At 35.9% G+C, this 19756-nt stretch overlaps 1 protein-coding gene across 6 annotated transcripts in view; it reads left to right on the top strand.

Annotated features, from left to right (window-relative positions):
- RGS7 (regulator of G protein signaling 7) overlaps positions 1-19756 on the top strand; it is a 517535-nt gene that overhangs the window by 486364 nt on the left and 11415 nt on the right. For 3 of the 6 annotated variants that reach the window (XM_032389406.1, XM_032389409.1, XM_032389407.1), the window contains 5 exons: positions 785-895; positions 2153-2278; positions 6993-7179; positions 9900-9989; positions 11879-12182. In XM_032389406.1, coding sequence (XP_032245297.1) covers positions 785-895; positions 2153-2278; positions 6993-7179; positions 9900-9989; positions 11879-12007 — 643 coding nt within the window. In that variant the 3' untranslated portion in view covers positions 12008-12182. Of the gene's footprint in view, positions 1-784; positions 896-2152; positions 2279-6992; positions 7180-9899; positions 9990-11878; positions 12183-12210; positions 12292-19756 lie in introns of those variants that run through there. The other 3 variants (XM_032389410.1, XM_032389412.1, XM_032389411.1) reach the window with 2 other exon arrangements.

The raw sequence follows: 19756 nt of genomic DNA on the forward strand, positions 1-19756 counted from the left end.
TCAATCTGTAGAGATCCAATCCTGTGCAACCAGAATCAGATATAGAAGACAATTCCAAGGAGTTGAATTTTTCACTCCTGCTGAGAGAAATGAAGCTTTCAATTTATCAAGTTACTTTTTGGCAACTTAGGGCCTCTCTGTAAATTCATCTTAACATTCACACTTTTCAGTTACTGCATGACTTCAGAATTTGAATTAAACACAGATTTTAGATATTTTCATTTCTTCATTTAAATCTGTTATTAATGGCACGTGTGTTCTTTACTTTGGAGCATTGTCAAATCCTACCTCTCCAACTTCTTTCCTCTCCGCTCCATCTTTTTCTTTTCTTTTTTTTTTTGAATACAGATTTTTTAAGAAATGTTAGTGCTTTGCCCTTTACCTAACTCCTGTAAATACTTTTGACAAAAATTCCCTTTTAACCCGTTCTCCAAGTTGGCTAAAATCAATTCAGCTGTGGGTGGACTGGTTGACTAAAGATTGGAACTGACTTTTAGCACTGCTTTTTACACACTGATGCCTTCCATTTTGCTTCATTTGAATGGAGGGGTGTTGCCTCACTAGGATTGGGCATGGGTAGACATGGACTCCTTAGCCACATTTACCTTCCAAGATGCACAAGTTGATGCGTGTAAGTTACTGAAACATAAAAACTGCCATTAGATTTTACTCTATAAGCAAGCAATTCCTTGGCCAGACCTTTTTATATTGTATTCCTTACTTTGGGCTGGGTATAACCTCAGCTAGAAAAACTAAGGAAAATGAAAATGTTTTTTCTCTCTAGTCTGTTAAGTTACACGGAACAATATTTAGAATATGACCCGTTTCTTGTGCCACCTGACCCTTCTAACCCATGGCTGTCTGATGATACTACTTTCTGGGAACTCGAAGCAAGGTATATTGACATTTTCTCTTCTCTTCAAGTATTTCACTTATTTCAGGGTTTAGTTGAAATAGGAAGAATTCTATAGCTGATAATTGTAAGGTCAGTTTTACTCTGTGTCTCTATTAGCTCATGATACAAAGTTCTCATTCAAGGTAATGGTTTTTGAACCTTAGATACTTGCATTTGTGTTCAGATTTGCGTTTCCGGAGGACTGGCACAAAATTAGAGGGACAAGAGTTTCAGAATAGACTATTCAGAGTTGAGATCTTCAGTTTTGAAATTTAGTGCATTGCTTTAGCTTCTTTGAAAATCCACAGGGCCGCATTCATTTTGCGGTATTCAAGCAAAATGAATGCTAAATCCATACTTATTTAAGCCCAATACAAGTATGCCTTTATAAATTCAATTTTAAAACAAAATGAACTTACCATAAACACTCTAAGAGAATCTGACAAGAGAACTGACTTCTTAAGAAAACCAAAGCACAATTTAAGACTTCCTGGTTTCCTTCCTGAGAAGGGAAGACTTAGATCACTGATCTTGACAGTCATGAAAAGAGCAGCGCCTCTTACTTTACAGAGTGAGGATTTTGTACTTAGTGGCACTTCACTAAACTGTGTTTATGGACCTTTTCTTTCCTTTACCCCCATCCAGTGTTCTTAAATGTTTGACAAGTGCAAACTCTTCATCCATAAGTTCTAGATTTTATAGATGAGGAATTTGGGCCCCAGAATGTTGTGACTCAGCTAGGATTAGGTCACACATTTCATCAACAGCAGACTCATAACCAGAATTGAGGCCTTTTGGTTCCCAATGCATTTTCCCCCAGTACAACATGCTACCTCAAGACTGCATTGTATACTGGCTAAGAAATGAGCTTTGAGGTCAAAATGTCTAGAATATTGCCCCTTATTATCTCTCAGACATTGGCAAGTTATAACTCTCTTTGTGCCTTGATTTCTTCATCTATATAGTGAGAACATAACAGTACCTATCTCATAAAGTTGCAGGAAAATATCTAAAAGAGAGAATCCATCTAGAGCACTAAGCACCTAATGCTCAATAAACATTAGACACCACTGTTAATGCCTAACATATGCCTCAATATAATTTCATGCAAAACCATCAGTCACAGATATTTTTTTCTGAAAGATATGTTAAAGATGGGAACTTCCCCAGTATATGTGATTCTGAAGGGAAATGTAATCACAGAAGATAGAATTGGTAATGAAAGGAATATATTTGGCTTTGTTTTATCTCCTAAAGCAAAGAACCAAGCCAGCAGAGGGTAAAACGATGGGGTTTTGGCATGGATGAAGCACTGAAAGACCCAGTTGGGAGAGAACAGTTCCTTAAATTTCTAGAGTCAGAATTCAGCTCAGAAAATTTAAGGTAAGACACACTGTTTGTATCTTATTCTATGTCAGAGAGACTTACTGTAATATGTCTGGTTATTTTGCACTAAATAGATCAGTTACTCTCTAACCAACATGATGATGATATGAACCCATTGAATTTCTGCCTCTTGATGGAGGGAAAAAAGCTAAAAAAAGGCAAAGCCTGTCCAGGATTATGAATCCCTTATAATGGTTTATTTTTACACTATCTCTTGATCTTTTAAGTATATAAATTTGATGCATTTGAAATGGACTCCGTAAAGAAGTGTAATACTTGGACTAATGTTTGGCAAATGAGGAATGGCCAATAATATTTATGCAGTTAAATTATTATTTATCAATATTAGTCTTCTTTGCATATTGCTTCCTAAGTAAGGTCTAGGAAAAGAGATTTGGGTGCCTATGAAAAATAACTTGAAACAAAACTATGGGGCAGCTCATTCACTTTGCACATTTAAATGCAGCCTCAGGGCAGTTGAGATCCATACCACACTGAGCTGTTAGTAGAAAAGGGGTGTGCATTCCACCCATCTGTTGTGAACATCATCCTTACATATTTTTGAAATTTTTCTAACTTAAGAGGCACCTGGAAATTGAATTTTTAAATGTGAGACACTGCAATAGATTTTAGTGACTCTGTTTAAGATCATTGAAGTGAGTGATAACTTTCCACTACATAAAAATGTTTTTCCATGAACTCTTTCATTCATTATTCTTTTGAAACATGATACCCTAATTTACTTTCCCATGACTTATGCAGTCCTGTGAAATTCATTTACAGAAAGGTCTCAGCATTCATTTATTTTCATTGGAACACTACATACAGCTCTAGGCATTGTCACATTCTTTTCAGATGATTTAACAGATACCAATACCAAACCATTCAGAAATAATGTAGAACTTTGACAGATGTCCTATGGTTTAAGCAAGATAACCACAGACGGAACCTGGAGGAATGTTATTATATATGTGTGCTTGTCATGAATTGTTGGGATGTAGCTTCCTATTCTTTCAAGTTTATGGAAACCCTTTTTGACAGGGTTATTACAAGATCTACAGTTGCTAAGGATTCTTTTTTACATTGAGGCCACATAATCAATTATTGAGTATAAGAATGCATTAAAAAACAGAGCAGAGATAAAGAATATTTTTTAGCCTTTTAGAGGATGGGGAGGTAGAATTTCCTCTAATTCTCTAAGTTTTTAAATAAGTGCTGACATCCTTGGTATCATGATGAAGAAATAAACAAGTAATAAGCCTCACCAGGGTCACCTAACCAAATAAAAATGATTCTAGTGGTGGATACAGAGAAGAAAAGAGATCACAGCACAAAATGGTGGTTATTTAGATCGGAAAAGTATAGACGGATAGTTAACCCAGAGCTGGAGGTCAGCAAAGGCATCACAGGGGAAATGGCTTTAGGCTATGACCTGGATGTCAAGAGATAACCAGGCCAAAATTCCACCTCCCCATCCACTAAAAGGAAGAGGGAAGAAGCTTTGGGCAAAGGAAAGAGTATGTGCAAACTCTGTTTCAAGGATGAATTGAATGACTGCTGATGCCTTGGTTCAAACCTTAACCATTTCTTAACCTCAATAATTCTATGCCATGCTAGTTTTCGAGCTAAGTCATTTTGTATAAGAAATATGACATATTTTATATGTACATTATATTATAATTATATCCACTACTGCTGTAAGTATGCCATGCTATATTTTGTGTTTACTATTTCTGATTATCACACACCTAATCATCACACCAAAAATGAAGTGTAAACATTCTTGCCCCATTTTCAGATAAGCAAAATATGTCTGGGGGGAGGTAATCATCTTGTCCAAGTCAGATTGGCTAGTAATTGGCATTCACGGCTTTCTATAAACCAATACAGGCTACATTCCATTGCTCCCCAAATCTGAGCCCCATTTCTTCCACTTAGGTATCTGGTGTAATAGATTAAGGGAAACAGAACAGTCCAGTTTGCTGGCAGGGCTAATTGAGCTTAAATAAGTCTCAGTGCATCTTATCAAGCAGCTGCCTGTAAGCACCTGCTCTTTACACACAGAGACACTCATATGAGCATTTTCTTCAAGTATTAACACAGAAAAAAAAGTCAAGGAATACTGCTTATTGATGACTACTTCTTTCTCAAATATAACCTCTGCTATCCACTGGTGTGTTTTTGCTCATTCCTTTTTCAGGTAAAACACGTAGCATAGCATAAGTACTAAGTAAACATAGTAACATGAGTTTTGTTGTTGAGTGTCTAAAAATATGTCAGGCACAAAAGTGCCTTTTACATTATTTATCTTATTTAATCTAATGGAAACCTATTGAGATAGACATTATCATCCCATTTTACTGATGAAGAACTTAAGACTCAAAGACATTAAAACACTTATTCGTATTCCACCTACCGTATATTAAGGGGGGTGGGATTTTACCAGAATCCTTTCCATTCTACTAACTTATTATAGCACCTACAGTAAGGTCAAGAACAAGAAAGGCAATGATGCTCTTAGGGAGACATTTGAGGGAGTGGTCAAATGCCATCTGAGTGGTCAGATGAAGCATGTCATCTTCTGCAAATTATCCAGGGGCAAACCCTAGCTATGAAACTCACCCTACTTATGACACTCATAGTGGGCAACCTTAAATAAGTGACTTAATCTCCATATCCTCAGTTGCCTTTTCTTGAAAATGGGGAAAATAATAGCACCTACTCTAGAGTTGTAGGGACTACATGAGTTAATAGAGCTAAACCATTTAGAACAGTGCCTGCACTTATATATTAGTGTAGATGTTGTTATTAATACCTCCTCAACCCTTTATTAATTTGTCTGTACTTTCAAGTTCATTAAGATATCACTGCATCTATAACAGCTTTCCTAGAACTCCCTTTTCCAGCCCAGTGCTTGCCCAGCAGAAGGCTCTTTCTTGCTCTGCACTCCCACACTGTGTCATTTGCGCTATTCCTCAAGAGCCCCTCCTGGGCTTCCTAATATTAGGCAGCCATTTGAATGGTGTATCTTTTTCTCTAGTAGTTCTTTGAGGACAGAAAAATTCTTTTGATTAAGGTGTTAAAAGCATGCTGGAATGAACTTGAATGAGCATTGATTACAACATTTATGCTCCCTCAGATGGCACAAGGCATTCCTAGTAAATTGCACAGTGTCCAGGGGCGCCTGGGTGTCTCAGTCGTTAAGCGTCTGCCTTCGGCTCAGATCATGATCCCAGGGTCCTGGGATCGAGCCCCATGTCAGGCTCCCTGCTCTGCTGGGAGTCAGCTTCTCCCTCTCCCACTCCCCCTGCTTCTGTTCCCTCACTGTGTCTCTCTCTGTCAAATAAATGAATAAAATCTTTTTAAGAAATAAAATTGCACAGTGTCCAAATCTCTTGTTTTTGGAGGAAATGGTCTTGAGCCTTCCCTTCTGAAAGCAGTAATGGTAGTTTCATCTGTAAGGCATTGTCTAAATCTACTGTTACATATATGTAGTAAACAACAGTAAATCTGTTACATATATGTACAGGAAAATGATCTCTAGAAACTGGAAACTCACTAGATTGAGTAGTATTTGCTATTCTAACTCTAGTTCAACTGTTTTATTGCTTATTTCTGACCTTTCATTAATGCCTAACTTAAAACTTAGTAATTTTGAAGGTTCTGCTTGTCATATACCTCTTAAGACTCTATAGCCTATAGTGACCTTCGTCTTTGTGGCCATTTGCCCATTTCATGCATGACTACATCTGCCATTAGAGAGATAATGGTCCATGTTGTGGATAACATAGACCTAGTAGTTCCTTTTTCACGTATTTTTTTCATTTTAAATTATAATGATATACATATTCATCTTTTCAACATTATTTCTAGTTCTACCCAAAACATATAACATAGAGCAAAATTTAAAGAAATGACTTTGCTATTTGCTCTTATCAACCAAAATATGTTCTGGTGTTCTTTCCTTACAGTATAAATATTCTATGTAGAAGTATATAAAATATATTTGTATATTTAGAAGTAAGTCAGTATATATTTGTTTTTTCAGAGCTTCTGAATTGCTATAATGCCTCTGCAAATTTAAACCTTTAAAACAATGGCATGTGAAAGCTTGTTGCTTCTGTCATTCCATAACTCTCTGAATTAAATAGACTAAAATTAGTTACTTGCCCCGATTTCTCCATCTAGGGGCCTTTTCTGATCTTGTGTCCAGTCCTCTTTTAATTCCAGTAAAGCTTCACTGTAATTCCCTTGCCAGGTAGAGCAGAAAATCCTCTCCATACTAACCCTCATTGCTCAAATGGACAAAAGATCCAAAGAATACAGTATAATGCCCTACTTTATCCCCCAAGCAGATGCTCTATGTCACTCACTGTAATTCCCTTCAAACTCCTCTTCCTTTCTAATAAATGGTTCTTTAGCAGTGCTGTTTTGCTCTACTAAAAATTAAAGTGTAAAGAATCAGGGCTCTGGGAGATCTGCTTTCAACAACAAACACTTAAAAGAGATTGTTTTCCAATATTTCCTTTTTGAAAACTTTGATATCTTTGAATACAACTAATAAAAAAAAAAAAGGCCATATATTGGAAGCCCTCAGAAAAAAAGGAGCTCATTATTATGTATTGTCGTGAATGGTATGGTTAGTCAATATTGTAAGAATTCACAGACTATGAGGTATCACAGTTATTGCTGGGTGTCTCATTTTGCATAGATTCTGGCTAGCAGTGGAGGACCTGAAGAAAAGGCCTATTAGAGAAGTCCCTTCCCGAGTTCAGGAAATATGGCAAGAATTTCTGGCTCCAGGAGCCCCCAGTGCCATTAACTTGGATTCTAAGAGCTATGACAAAACCACACAGAATGTGAAGGAGCCTGGACGATACACATTCGAAGATGCTCAGGTTGGTATGTGGGTGGGCCTCACAGTATGGGAGCTCACAAATGTGTTCCCAGGAAGTTGGCATTTGAGATAGTTTTGCTTTATTTTCATTTAATTGGCAGCTAGGCTTAATATTTTCAATTTAGGTAACCGTATGTAAAATAACTCCAACTGACTTAAAAGAAAACAGAGACACATTAAAATGAACAGTTTCTAGAATCTGGGAATGTCTTATAAATTTGAAAGTTTTTATGTGAAAATTTTTTGAAGGGGAATAGTTGAAATATTTGAACACTTTTACTTCATTTTTACTTTGTCACCTAGTATATGAGAAAACAGTTATCTAATGACCCCACCTCAGGAGCACATATTTGAAATCTTAAGGTGTCTTCCAATGTGGAGATTCTAAGATTCTGACACTCCTAAATTTTTTAATATTGTGACTAGTCAGAACTAAACTGAAGTAGCTTAAAGTTACATCACACTCAAGCCAGTTCTTTGATGATACAATGAAATAATAGATTTAGGCATGTATGAATTTTCCAAGTTAACTTTTTAATCTGTGAAGAGAAAAAAAAGAAATTTATATTAAGATATTAATTTCCTAAGACAAATTTATGTTAAGATATTAATTTTCTTAGTGTTTTTTTTCAAACTGGACATAATTGCCTCCTTAGACACAATCTGAATTTCTACTTTCTCTAAAAAAATTGTGCTCAAGAAGAAAAATTAACTTGAAATGAGAGGATATTGTTTTCCTGATGATGTGCGGAACACGCATACTTCTTAATTTTTCAAACCTCTTCTAGAGAAGAATATTAGTTCTAGAAAGTATCTTGTTTTTCAGATAACCACATTACTAAATAAAATATAGAAGATGAAGAATAAGACACACACACGCCCTTCCTTATTTGCGTTTTCAGTGGAAAGTACATTTCTCCTGGCTTTGGTTTAAAGAAACAAGCCATGGTATAGAAAACTAACACAGGTTGAAACAGCTAACCAGATACCCATTCTCTCTGGCTCTGCCATGGTCTTCTATGTGGAAATAATTACAGAGACACATGAGAGAGACCAGGATGGAAAGTCTAGCCTTGTTGCTTACTTCTCGCTGATTTATCTTTCTTTCAGTTCAAGATAAATTTCAAGCATTTTTCTAGAGCCAACAATGTGTAAAATGTTTGGAATAACCTTCCTAAAGTCTTAAAAGGAATATTTCTTTGTTATCTGTGGCATTAAAAATATTCTTGCTTAATAGGTCTTCAATAAAATGAAAAGGCATAATTTTCTGTAGAAAATATTACCACCTGACCCTGGGCTTCTTTTTCAGTTAAGTTCAGATATTTAACCCCAGTTTTTGCTGGGGTTTTAACCTCATCTTCAAAAATATAGTAATAGAAATTCCTAGCATTATTTAAGAAAAGACACATACGGATATAATAATGGGTATAATAATGGTTCCCAACCTCATTGAGGTTTTGTGAGGATTAAATTAATATAGGCAAGCACTGGATGTGTGCCTGGCATATATTCAAGTAGATCTGAGCACTTACTATGCATACCCCCCTTCTTTGCTAAACATATATCATCCCTTTAATCCTCACAACAACCTTATTTTACAGATTAGAACACCAAGACTCAGAAAGATGGATAAATCAGCCTAAATTTATATGTTTGTAGGTGGCAGGTCTTGAGCACAATAAGATCTGAATCCCAAAATGCTTGACTCCAAAGTAAGACATCACCCCACTTTTCCAACAACATATTCTGATAGGGTCCCTAATGTACCATACTCTTGGAGATGAGCCTTGGGCTAGATATTGAGCAAGAGTAACTCCAATTATTGCAGGTGTATTTGAGACCAGGGAAACAGAATAATTTCTTAAAATATATATTCTCTGCAAACAAAAGGAGATTGGGACATCGAGGATACTCTCTGCATCTAACTGGTATTTCACTAGATTAAAAGGATGGAGTATTTATGCTCCATTGAGCTGCAGTGGGCCAGAGCAGAATCTCCCTAGATTGGGCCAGCAGTGAATTGGATGAATACATTTTTTTTCCTTGACTTCTTTGCCTACCAATATTCATTATCAAGATAAAATGCAGCAGACTGATTAGGATTAAATTATTAAATATTTACCAAATCTGTCACTAAAGGAGTTTTTTTTAAAAAGCATATAAATTGGGAGATTTAGCAATTATATATCACAAAACTTATTTTTGGACTTGTGCTCTGGCCCAGAGTGGATGTGGATGACAATTTTCCATATAATTTGCACCAAAGAGATGATTCATCTGGGCAGTCTGCATCCTCCAAGTATATGTAGATGCCAAAGGTATCTAGGATGATTACTTGATCTTGACTTCATATCATTCACTTTCGGCCTGAAATAATTTTAAGAGATAGCAGATTTATATTCTCAAATGACCTATATAAATCAACCACTTGATTTGAAATCACTTCATGACATTCCATTAACTGAATTCCATTTTTTTAAAGGACTGGATGTGATTTGCCTCCTCTGTAGCTCTCAAACCAGTTCAAATATTGACCCATGAATAAAATAATAAATTTGAAGATTTAGATGTTCTGTAAACACAAAGTATTCTCATCAACCTTACCATTATTAATTTTAGCTGCTTCCAGATTTGTTTTTGGACCATATCCTATATTCTTATCTATATTTGATTTTCCCTGAGAAATAATAAAGAAGCACTTCAACCATTATTTTTTTTTAGGAGCACATTTACAAATTGATGAAAAGTGACTCATACCCACGTTTTATAAGATCCAGTGCCTATCAAGAGCTTCTACAGGCAAAGAAAAAGGTATTGGTTCTTTGTGACCTTTTTCGATCTGGTTCTCAGTTGTAATTATATGGAGTAGTTCCTTCTGCTGAGCCCAGGGTATTGGACAAATGGTAAGTGAACAAACTCCAAGACCTTCCCCAAACCTTTGCATTTTATAAGGGCCATTTAAGGTGTTTTTGTTTGTTGATTGCTTATTTTCTTTTTCGTTTTGTTTGTTTCTGCAGATGTTCATGCTTTACAACGTTTTTTAGAAGCTGTTTTCGTGTTTCATGTTAGTCTTCTGTATGTCTAGTTTAAGGAAATAAAAATTACAATAGTGAAAAGGAAAGAACATCATTAGGTCAAAAACTTGAAGGGGGTTTTCTCTTTCCAGTAAGCTCAAGTGTGTTTTTGGCCACATACCCCATAACTAAGTATAGACTCATATTTTTCAGTGAGAGTTGTCAAAATGTAGTAATGTTTGCTTCAGAATATTTTAATTTGATATTTATCCTGGATTACTTAGTACCCCTAGGATAAATTTTACACACCTAAGAAGGTAGCCAAACACATTTTGGAAGAGCTGCAATAGACCTCATTATTCAATTAATGTTTATAATCAGTGTAAACAATAAAGCAGAGTATGGAAAATCTGAATATAAAAATCAACACTATTCATTATTTTTTAATGTTAAAATAGTCCATAACTTCTTGAAATTTTGAGATTAAATTGTAATTTTGTGTGATTCATGACTGTCATCTAGGCTAACAGGAGTTTTCAAAGTCCGTGGCCTCTGCAGATACCCTGTTTTGCAGGAAGCAGATACCCTGTCTTTGCAGATACGTCTTTGCAGACACACTGTCTTTGCAGGTGCCCAGTGCAGCTGCACTAGCCACATGGGGTTGTTTACATTTAAATTTAAATTAGTTACAAGTACATAAAATTCTAGCCAGAGTTCAAGTGCTCAATGGCCACAGCTTAAGGCTTCTGAAATATTGGACAACATAGATGAAGTTCACGTCTTTTCAGAAAGTTCTGTTGGGCACAAGTGCTCTACAGAATCGATGTAATCAATAGAAATCTAGTCCTGACAGAACATTATGAGGAAATTCAGAAAATATTCCGTGAGATTTTCAAATATGTAGGATTTACACGTGTCAGCATAAAACCTTCACATATCTACTTCATTTTAGTGTCGTTTTATTTTGCTTGAAACCATACCATTTTGTTTGCACAGGAAGAGTTTTGGTGTTAAAAATAAAAGTACTCATAAAAACAGAGCCTGTGCCCTGTGTCTAGCGTCCAAAGTCTTTGGCAGCTCTCCTACCTTCCTGGTCCCTTGATTTAGAACATGGATTTGCTGTTGCATCATTTCATCATCCTGTCTCTCTCCGCTCTGTTTTCTTTGCTTTCCTTTTATCTATGTTCCCTAGTTCCCTTTGCCCCATCCCACCCCACTCATGTAAGTCGGAACACTCAATGGATCGCAGAACATCTTTTGAGAAATTTGCACAGAATGTGGTAAGTTTTGTTTTTTTGAGGAATTACAAATCATTAAGTCCGATTCAGAAAGTTTCCCAATTTCTAACCCCATATCTCACCTTGCATCCTTTGATGTAACAACGAAAGTATTGTCTTTATTCAAATTCAGAACTTTGTGCTTCCTGCTTATCTTTCTGTCCCAACTCTTTCTAGAGTAAAGATGTCATCCATGAAAAACCACACGTATCAAACTAAGGTTTGGAAAGAAGTGTATATTATGACATATAAAATGAAGAAATGATATATTTTGTATTTTTATTTTTATTCCATGTATCCCTTTCTTTCTTAAAGATAGTGCATGCGTTCTACATGCTCTTTCTCTTAGCCCTTCCTAAAGCTTAAAAGATAAAGAACAATAAGGGTTCTGTGCTTTCTACTTCTGCAGGGAGAAAATGACCTAATGAGCAGTTTAAAGCCAAAGACTTGGTATGAATGGTGGTCGGTGACAAGATATGCCCCACCAAAGACCCACCAGCATGCCTCTCTTATGCTTTATTTTTCAGGAAGGTGTTGAAAACTGTTGCATAAATCATCCAGGAAACCAGTAGTTTTCCTACCACTGTTTTCTTAGTATCTTGCCATGTGTTTTGGTGATATTTTGGTGATATATTTGTTTGTGGGATTCTTTTTTTTTTTTTTTTATTGTGCCAGTGCCTTTGGAACTTTCTGACGTTGTGTGAGCTCAAACTAAAGCCTTCAACACATTTATTTTTATAGGGCAGAAACATCCCTATTTTCCCATGCCATAAAAACTGTACACCAACACTGAGGGCCAGCACTAACCTGTTATGAAAAGAGGTAGAAAAATCTTGGTTTATACTCAAGTTTGTCTGCATTGTCTGTTGAGTTGTGTGGTTAGCTCCATGCTGCTCTGTGTGTGTGTGTGTGTGTGTGTGTGTTGTGGCTTTTGCTGTGATGGCCAGTTAAGTGGAGTTATGTGTGTTGAAATGTAAGCAAATTGGATTCAACAAAGATGCTGTTTTTGTTTTTAGTCTCCTTCAAGGATCTTTGTGGTGGGGAATGTTAATCAGTTCTATTTATGAATTGCCAGTTGTGACTCGGCAGAGAGTATTTGAAAGACTTTAAAAAGCAGTATATACTTTGAACATTCAATGTGATTGCACAAATTAAAGGGCTGGAAAATGAAGGACTCCAGGAATTAATCACTCTATAAACTTCACAAAATTTTGGCTGGCTCTATTGGAATCTCTGACCTTTAAAATAAAATTTTCCTAAACATGCCTCATAAGTCACCATGGAAAGATAAAGACAATGTCTTTTTTAAAAAAGCCTCAAGATTTTGCTGGAGAAAGTAGACATAGGCTGTTGCACAGTACTCTGTGCGATGTTTAAGAATTATTCCAAATTCATCCTTTTCTAACTCAATGCTGACAGAATATTTTTCTAAAGATTGGAATGGAAATTTCTGTGATCTAATTAAAAACAATAACACAAGGAAGATGAAAAGGGGAAGCGAAATGGTTGTCTTTCCTCCAACACCATCCCCAATTCTGACCAACTTCCCCAACTCTTAAAATAGCACCACATTGTCACACACTGCAAACTTTAAGATCGATAGGAAATAAGGGGAAGACGGGCTCAATTATCTACTGCCTTCAGTCAAAATTCATACAGGAAATGACCGCTATATTCCAGACATTGTGCTATGTCTCGGGAGTATGTAGAGGGTAGAGACCTTAATTGCTAAGGAGCCTGATGATATACACAAGATGTTGTGACACACAGGAGAAAGATAAACTATTTCTACTTGGTGTTGGGGTGGGGAGGGAGCGCCCATAGGTAATGTCAGAATTCCCAGAGGAAGTTACATTTAACTGGACATAGAGGATTTCACTAGGACAAGAAAGGCAACCATCCTTTTAAAGAGAAGGGGAGAAAAGGCTGGAATTGCTGAAGAAAGAGAAGTTGAGTCACATTCATGCATATGCACACAACATACTAAAAAGTTACAGATAATCTTCAGACACAGCTATTCAGGGTTACTTTTTTCCATCCAGGAAAACAAAAAGTAGTATTTGTCATTGAATATATTGTTTCTGTCATACTCTCAAGAAATGGAATAAGGAAGTTAGAAAGGCTCTCTGATTTCCTCAATAGGTTACCAACAATTATATTTATTTTACTAGTCATGAGAAGTAAGTTTCTATCCTGAAAATTGTCTATATATAAAAATGAAAATGAATGTATTATACAACATTAAATCTTAGGATGGTCGTTTCTATTTAAAGTTCCCTTTAACTCTTTCTATTCTCATTTCTTTTTTATTTTTTTCCCATGGTTCTATGTTGTTCCATGTTTATGATTACTTCTGGGGTCAGCAGGTGTGTGAGGCATCCTAAGTATTCACATGATAAATTGAATAGGATATCTTTACAGGAGCAATAAAGTGATTCTAACACAAGATGAAGAATGAGTGATTTTATTATGACCAGGTAGACATAATGAAGGAAATATGGAGTTTAAATAAACATTTTAAAGGAGTCCTATGTGCAGGTTAGTCTGGTAAATACAGGGAGGCTACAAGACAGACTATTCAAGAAAGAAATGGAATAGGGAAAATATAGGTAAACAAGTATATAGACTATGAGAGGAACTGGGCAAAGTGAGATCGTAATAGCTCGTATTCATTGAGTGCCTGCCACTGGACTGGGTTCTGCACTAGGCACTTTATGTTACCTAACAATATAATCTGACCTTGCAACTTAAATATTATTATACTCATTTTATTATATTATTATACTCATTTTATAGGTGAGAAAACTGAAGTCAGAGGAGGTGCATAATTTGCCCAGAATCACACAGCTATTAAAGGAGCTGACACTGATCCAAAATTTATTTTGTTCCCAAATTCATTCTTTCTCCATTGATCACCTTGTTCCTTAATATTCTTCCAACTGGTAGAAGATAAATAAATCCTGCCACCTGATGATATATACCTCTATACTTCTAGAGATATCTATCATCTATCTATCTATCTATCTATCTATCATCTATAGATGATAGACTGATAGATAGATATAGAGATATATACCTCTAGAGTCTGAGTCCATTTCCAATCAATGTCTATTTGTAGAAGTTTATTTCCATGTTCCAGCACAGTTATTTTCATAACCTGACTTATAAAAATGGTATCGCTGTTTAGTTTCACACAAGAATCAAAAAATGTTTTGCTAGACAGTTCTTCCCAATACCATTGAAACTTCCATTGGTTACTGAGACTAATACACTCTGGCCAGCACCTTAGAGAATAATTATAATAAACAGTTAAGAGTTGCATGGCATTTTACAGTGTTCCAAAGACACTCATTCCTTTTTGCTTGTTTTGTTTTGTTGTTGCTGTTTTACATACATGACAATCTTGGGCGATGGCTAGGCAGGTGTCACCACCCTTTCACAAAATGAGCAAATTAAGGAATAGTGAGGTGAGGTTACTTCACCAGTATCACCCAGTTGTTTAGTATTAGAGCCAGGACTGGAAGCAAAGTTTTCTGACTTTAAATCCATTATTCTATTGATTACTCATTTTCCTTTCATTATGCCCAACACTGGAGGGATAAGAATAACTTATATTTGTGAAATATCTTCACCTTGCCCTGTTGTCTCAAGACATCTCATTTCCTGTGATTTACTTTTTTATTACTTTGTTTTCCTTGCCATCAGATAAGACCTCAAGGGCAAGGTCTTTCAAGGTTTACTATGTTCTCTCATGCCTTTAAATGTTATTAAGTTGATGTCATTCTCTTTGACAAAGTTCATGTGCTGCACTAATTCTAACAGCTGTTTTCTTCCTCTGTCACCATCACCAAATCTGACACCATTTCTCCAACCACTAGTCTCATGGCATCTGTCTGCCACACAAACCTCAAGGAGAACAGACAGAAAATAAGAGGAAAAACAGGGTAGGAGGATTGATAGTCCATGCCTTTACCCAAAATTCATAAATCCACATGTGAGCTGTACTACTCAGCTCCTCTCCTTAGTTTGTGTGGAGGGGAAATTAAATCAGCCCGGGTCTGGGCTAGAAAAGGAGAAATGAGAAATGGAGAGTGTTCGTGTTGAACTCCCAGGAACTCACCTAATATAACCTCTTTTGGGGAAAAAGTTTACCCTTTCTCATTGAAGCCCAGTATCTGCAGAGCTATAAAAAAATCAATAGAAAAGATATCATGACCATCTTGGTGTCCCGTCTCTACGACTCTGGTACTTGTGCTAGTGCATTGGACTTGGAAGGTGTGTTCTGGAGATGGCCACAAACTACCAGAAGCTGTGGAAACTCTGTGAGAGAATTTTAACAAAAGCACTGAGTTGGCTCTGAAATCACTTGATCTTTTGGGATGAAATCTTTATTTAACTCTATAATTGATTAGCATGCATATAGATAAGAACAATTGTAAATATAAATCCTACAACTTGCTTGGAGTGTTAAAAAGTGTGAAAGATATAATACTTAGTTCTTTTAGAATGTTCTTTTCAGTTACATCTAATTAAATTCTTTTTTAAAAAATACAAATCAGTTTTTATTTATTTTTTTCAAGATTTTAATTAAATTCTAGTTAGTTATTATACAGTGTAATATTGGTTTCAGAAGTAGAATTTAGTGACTTATCACTTACATATAACACCCAGTGCCCATCACAAGTGCCCTCTTTAGTACCCATCCCCTACCCACCTCCCCTCCATCAACCCTCAGTTTGTTCTCTATAGTTAAGAGTCTCTCATGGTTTGTTTCCCTTTCTTTTTCTTTTTTTTTTACCTTCCCCTGTGTTCATCTGTTTTGTTTCTTAAATTCCACATATGAATGAAATCATATAGTTTTTTCTTCCTCTGACTTATTTCACTTAGCATAATATACTCGAGCTCCATCCATGTCATTGCAAATGGCAAAACTCCATTCTTTTTGATGGCTGAATAATATTCCATCATCTTTATCCATTGGGCTCTTTCCTTAATTTTGCTATTGTTGATAATGCTGCTATAAACATCGGGGTGTTTATCAGTATTTTTGTATCCTTTGGGTAAATACTTAGTAGTGCAATTGCTGGGTCATAGGGTAGTATCCAAAATCTATAAAGAACTTACCAAACTCAATTCTCAAAAAATAAATAATCCAGTTAAGAAATGGGCAGAAGACATGAAGAGACACTTCTTCAAAGAAGACATCCAGATAGCTAACGACACATGAAAAGATGCTCAACATCACTCATCATAAGGGAAATACAAAGCAAAACGATGATGAGATGCCACTTCACACCTGTCAAAATGGCTAAAATTAACACAGGAAACAACAGATGTAGGCGAGGATATGGAGGAAGGGGAACCCTCTTACACTGTTGGTGGGAATGCAAACTGGAGCAGCCACTCTGGAAAACAGTATGAAGGTTCCTCAAAAGCTAAACATCTAATTAAATTCTTTATCTGAGCCCATTATGGAGCTGCTGGTTAATACACCTCATGTAGATTTTATATAAGCAGCAAAATGTGGTAAAAAGAGCCCAGGCCTGAAAGTTTGACATGTTAATATTTAGGTTTGACACCTAGTCTTATGCTTTTGTGCCATATGAATTTTTAGAAACTGCTGAACCTTGGTTTCCTTATCTATAACCGTCCTAGCCAGGAGTAGCTTTAATTAGCAGTTTGCACAAACATATATGTATATATTATATGTAAATACAATGGGGTTATACTTTAAATATGCTTTTGAAACATGTTTTATATTCTTAAATTGCATCATAAATATCTTCCAGGTCATTTCATACTCTTTGACATAATTCTACTTATTGACTACCCAAAATTCCACTGAATGGATATACTTGAAATTTATTTTCCAATCCTCTATTGATGGACATTTACATTGTTCCTTCTTTATTTATGTTATAGATCAAAGTGTGATAAACATCCATCAAGTAAAATACTGATTTTTTCTCATTATAAAAATTTAAATTGCTTGGTTAAATGGAATGCAAAATTATAAAAGGTTTATTTATTTTTCCTCTCTCTTATCTTTATATTTTTCCTAACACAAGAGCACACACTAGAGGAAAAAATAACTTATTGTAGAAGGCAGGAATCAGACTTTGTATTCCTAATTTCTACACTGTGTTACACATAATAACAGGCCTCCCTCAATAATTAGTCCTCAATCTATGAAGAATTGTAGTCACTTTCTGGGAGTCTTTCACTATATTTTTAAGATACTGTCAATGACTCTATGAATTGTTTTTAGTCCTGGTTAAATGATTTTTAACTTGGTTTTAATCAAATGTGAAATCTAGCATAAAATATTCCCTCTATACCCCAATAACCACCAGGATTGTACACTGAAACCACCCTGTCACTTCAGTATAACCCTATGAATAATACAGATACCAGACCAGCTGTGGGACAATGCTAGGAGTAGCACAATGCAATGTCAGCAGTATCTACTCATGTGGACCCCCAGTTGGACTGGACATTGGCTCTGCTTAAGATTAAACCATAGCACTCCTGGTCAAGGGCTCTAGATTTTGCCATTCGGGTTTACAGGTACATTAGTGTAGATAAGCTTTGTTGGATCCTGAAGCACCTAAAGAGAAAATTTATAAACTTGTCGCTTGTCTCTTGTTCATTTTTATTCACCATGAATAATACCAATAGAGAAAATTGACTGAGTAATCTAAGATCCACTCATTTGCTACATTTTTTATCATTGTCTTTATGTACTGTTTTACTAGTTCTAGATTATTCATTCATTTAACATATATTAAGTTTTGACTATCCTACAGCCTGTCTTTACTCTCATTTCCCTCAATACCAATTTCTACCACAAAAAGTAGAGACAAACCTTAGAGTATTCAGAATGGTCATTTTCTAGATTGTGTTTATACTAATGAAGTTGCATTATAGTAAGACCTCCATGGAGTTAGTGAGATCCTTGATTTACATAAACATCCCTCATAATGAAGCAGATCATCTTCTTCACATAAACATCCATCATGATAGGATTATGAACTGTGAGAAGGAAGGTACACCTTTGAATTTACCTTAAGGAGAACTTCGTGCATATTCTTTTCTGGTTGAGTTCCGTAGACTTTGTTGCTTGAGATTACAGGTATGTTCATAGAGATCTGTGTTAGAAAATTCCTAGAGCATCTTAGGTAAATATAATTTATAAATTTATAAACTGATCATTGGATTTCCCCACCGTAAATATTACCAGTAGTACATAAAATCAATCCACTCAGGGATGAACCATTTTCTCCTCTTTCTTCTCTTATAGACCTGAAACTCATCTCATTTATCATTTTGTTGTTGGCATATACGGCTATCCATCTTGTTTTACTGAAACTATTTGTGGTGATAACTTAGCTTAGAAAGCAATTTCAGGTTCCCTGCATCATGATGTTAATTGATTGGTGTTGAAAAGTATCAGACTATGTAGCCTATTTCGTTTGGACAACATATCTTTATTTTCCCCTAGTAGCATCATTGGTTCTTAAATTGCCACTCAAGTTCCATAAACTGTGGATTGTATAGTGGTTTTTGGTCAGGGAGCATCCAATGCAACCGTGGAGGTTCCTAAGGAATGTTTTGAGGCTGCTGAGTAGAAAGTCCCCAGTGGGAAGCTTCCCCATTGCTAGTACATATGTCAGAGGCAGAAGTTTAATAGCATTTCCCAAAGTACTGTTTTAATGTACTGGAGGCCTTGAGTTCACACCAGTGGTTACAAGGCCCCAGCTTCCTGGGTAGCTGAAAACCACCCTGGAGGCTCTATGTAACAAGTTTATAACCCAATAGTACTCATGTATCCAAGCACTATTGAATTCTTTTATCCAACAACAACAACAAACAGTTATTAAACATCTACTATGGGTGAGATACTTTGCTCCCTATCTTAGAATACATGCATAATAACCATAGCCATTCTGACATAGCCACTACTATTAGGAAGCTTACAGTTCATAACAGATAAGATATTAATAGAAATAACTACTTTTGGGATGCCATTAACTTGTGCACCTAAGTTGGTTCATTCTCAGAAAAGTTAACTATTCAATGAACAGAACTAACTTCCTACTAGCTTCCTGCTAGCTTACTTCATGTAAATCATGACAGTTTCTCTTAAAGCAGCACAGAGTAGGCAGGGAAAAGAGTTAAGGCCTAAGCAAGAGACCTGCTTACTGGATAGGTGGGGCAATGGGCTCTGAAGGAGAGAGGACAAAGGTAGAACCAGAAAGAGGATGAAGGTAGAACCAGAAAGAGTTCT

Source organism: Phoca vitulina, unplaced genomic scaffold, assembly GCF_004348235.1.
Source record: "Phoca vitulina isolate PV1807 unplaced genomic scaffold, GSC_HSeal_1.0 scaffold54, whole genome shotgun sequence".
Lineage (NCBI taxonomy): Eukaryota > Metazoa > Chordata > Mammalia > Carnivora > Phocidae > Phoca > Phoca vitulina.